Raw genomic sequence first — 2,500 nt, forward strand, 5'->3', positions numbered from 1 at the left:
TGAAGAGAAGCAAAAACATAATTGTATAATCAAACCAAGAATTAAACAAGCACCACAGGTCCTTCGAAAATAAACGCAACACACACACACACACACACACACACACACACACACACACACACACACACACACACACACACACACACATTAAGACACAATTGTCTCTCTTAACTGAAATGCTTTACGAAGATACAATGCTAAATTTCGAATAATGCTTCCATTATTAGATGCCATCAGTAGACCCAGACGGAACAAGCATGGCTGCACATGATATTTCTTTGGTATGAACTTCACACGAAAATCATTTAGCACAGGGCACACCAAAACAAAGTAGACTTCATCTTCAGTTGAACCTTTACACATTGGACACAGCAGATCAGAATTTTTTTTTTTTTTTTTTTTTTTTTTTTTAATCTATAGCGATAAGAATTATTATTAATTTCTGAAATGCCGTATCTAAACCTTGTCAAAACTGTCAATGTGGAGAGGAAGGGAGAGATCGGGAATTCAGCCCAGATCCTCACAGCGCACTCTATTGGCAGATAAGCGTCTCGGCCATTCCGCCATCTTACTCCCTTTAAACATGATGATAGTGATTGCAACTGTCACAACTATGATGAAGCAGATGATTGTTAGATGATGATAATGATGATGATGTTGATGATGATGATTATAACGACAACAATACAGATTTGTTATACTTTCTTATAGAATCATATTCTTGCGAGTTTTTTTTTTTTCAATTAACTTACACTCTCTTCGCGCATCCCGACACACAAACATTCTTTACATAGAGTGGTTTTAAATCGCTGAATGCGTAATCTGAAAACATTGTACGCATTGAGCTCTTATTTGTCTGCTTTTATTTTGTGGGATGTAAAAGACAAATCCTGTTTAATATAACCCATTTTCTGCAGTTGATTGATAAATGATTAGACCTAATAATAATGAAGCAGGTTTGTTTTTTTTGGAAGGACGTGATCATTCACACCATTTACACATCGTTATCATCATCAGCACAGCATGATCATTGTGGCCCATCGATTATGGTCGGGATGGACGTCAGTGGAGTGATGGCCTAGAGGTAACGCGTCCGCCTAGGAAGCGAGAGAATCTAAACGCGCTGGTTCGAATCACGGCTCAGCCGCCGATATTTTCTCCCCCTCCACTAGACCGTGAGTGGTGGTCTGGACGCTAGTCATTCGGATGAGACGATAAACCGAGGTCCCGTGTGCAGCACGCACGTAGTGCACGTAAAAGAACCCACGGCAACAAAACGGTTGTTCCTGGCAAAATTCTGTAGAAAAATCCACGTCAATAGGAAAAACAAATAAAACTGCACGCAGAAAAAAAAGAAAGAAAAAAAAGGGGGGGGGGGGGGTGGCGCTGTAGTATAGCGACGCGCTCTCCCTGGGGAGAGCAGCCCGAATTTCACACAGATAAATCTGTTGTGATAAAAAGAAATACAAAAAAAAAACAAAAAATGGTGTGGTGTTTTCAGAGGGTGGAGGAGAGGAGGGCAGGGCACCCAGTGTGCACGTGATGCCCGCCACCCCCCAGCACTCCACCCTGGCTGAGCTGCCACCCCTCCACTATCACCACCACTCCCTGACCGACAATGACCGTGAGGAGCATCTCTGTCCCTGGTGTCTTTCTCTGCCTCTCTGCCTTTGGTCTGTCTGTCCCTGACTTATCTTTACCTCTGTCTGTCTCTGTCTGTCCCTGACTTCTCTTTCTCTCTGTCTGTCTCTGTCTGTCCCTGACTTCTCTTTATCTCTGTCTGTCTGTCCCTGACTTCTCCTTCTCTCTGTCTGTCCCTGACTTCTCTTTCTCTCTGTCTGTCTGTCCCTGACTTCTCCTTCTCTCTGTCTGTCCCTGACTTATCTTTATCTCTCTGTCTGTCTGTCCTGACTTCTCTTTCTCTCTGTCTGTCTGTCCCTGACTTATCTTTATCTCTCTCTGTCTCTCTCTGACTTATCTTTATCTCTGTCTGTCTGTCCCTGATTTTTCTTTCTCTCTGTCTGTCCCTGACATCTTTATCTCTCTGTCTGCCTGTCCTGACCTCTCTTTCTCTCTGTCTGTCTCTGTCTGTCAACCCTGACTTGTCTTTATCTCTCTCTGTCTCGGTCTGTCTGTCCCTGACTTCTCTGTCTCTGTCTCTCTCTCTCTGTCTTTGTCAGCCTCTTCTCTCCCTTTCGGACGCTGAGAGAGGGGGTGGACGCGTGTGTGCTTGGAATGTGGGTTATATGTGATGTGTGTGTGTGTGTGTGTGTGTGTGTGTGTGTCTGTGTGTGTGTGTCTGTGTCTGTGTGTCTGTGTGTCTCTGTGTGTGAGTGGTTTTCCTTATTTTCTGACGTCGTCACATTATAAATGAAGTTGGAAAAAAGTCAATTCCTTGCATTTCATTATGTATGTATGTATGTATATATATATATATATATATATATATATATATATATATATATATATATATATATATATATATATGAGTATGGGCGCG

General features: G+C 42.5%; 1 protein-coding gene across 1 annotated transcript in view; it reads left to right on the plus strand.

Annotated features, from left to right (window-relative positions):
* Positions 1-2,500, plus strand: part of LOC143291868 (uncharacterized) — a 43,152-nt gene that overhangs the window by 16,079 nt on the left and 24,573 nt on the right. The window contains exon 5 of the mRNA XM_076601993.1: positions 1,502-1,624. Within this exon, the coding sequence (XP_076458108.1) occupies positions 1,502-1,624 (123 nt within the window). The remainder of the gene's footprint in view (positions 1-1,501; positions 1,625-2,500) is intronic.

Source organism: Babylonia areolata, chromosome 18 (genome assembly GCF_041734735.1).
Source record: "Babylonia areolata isolate BAREFJ2019XMU chromosome 18, ASM4173473v1, whole genome shotgun sequence".
Taxonomy (NCBI): domain Eukaryota; kingdom Metazoa; phylum Mollusca; class Gastropoda; order Neogastropoda; family Buccinidae; genus Babylonia; species Babylonia areolata.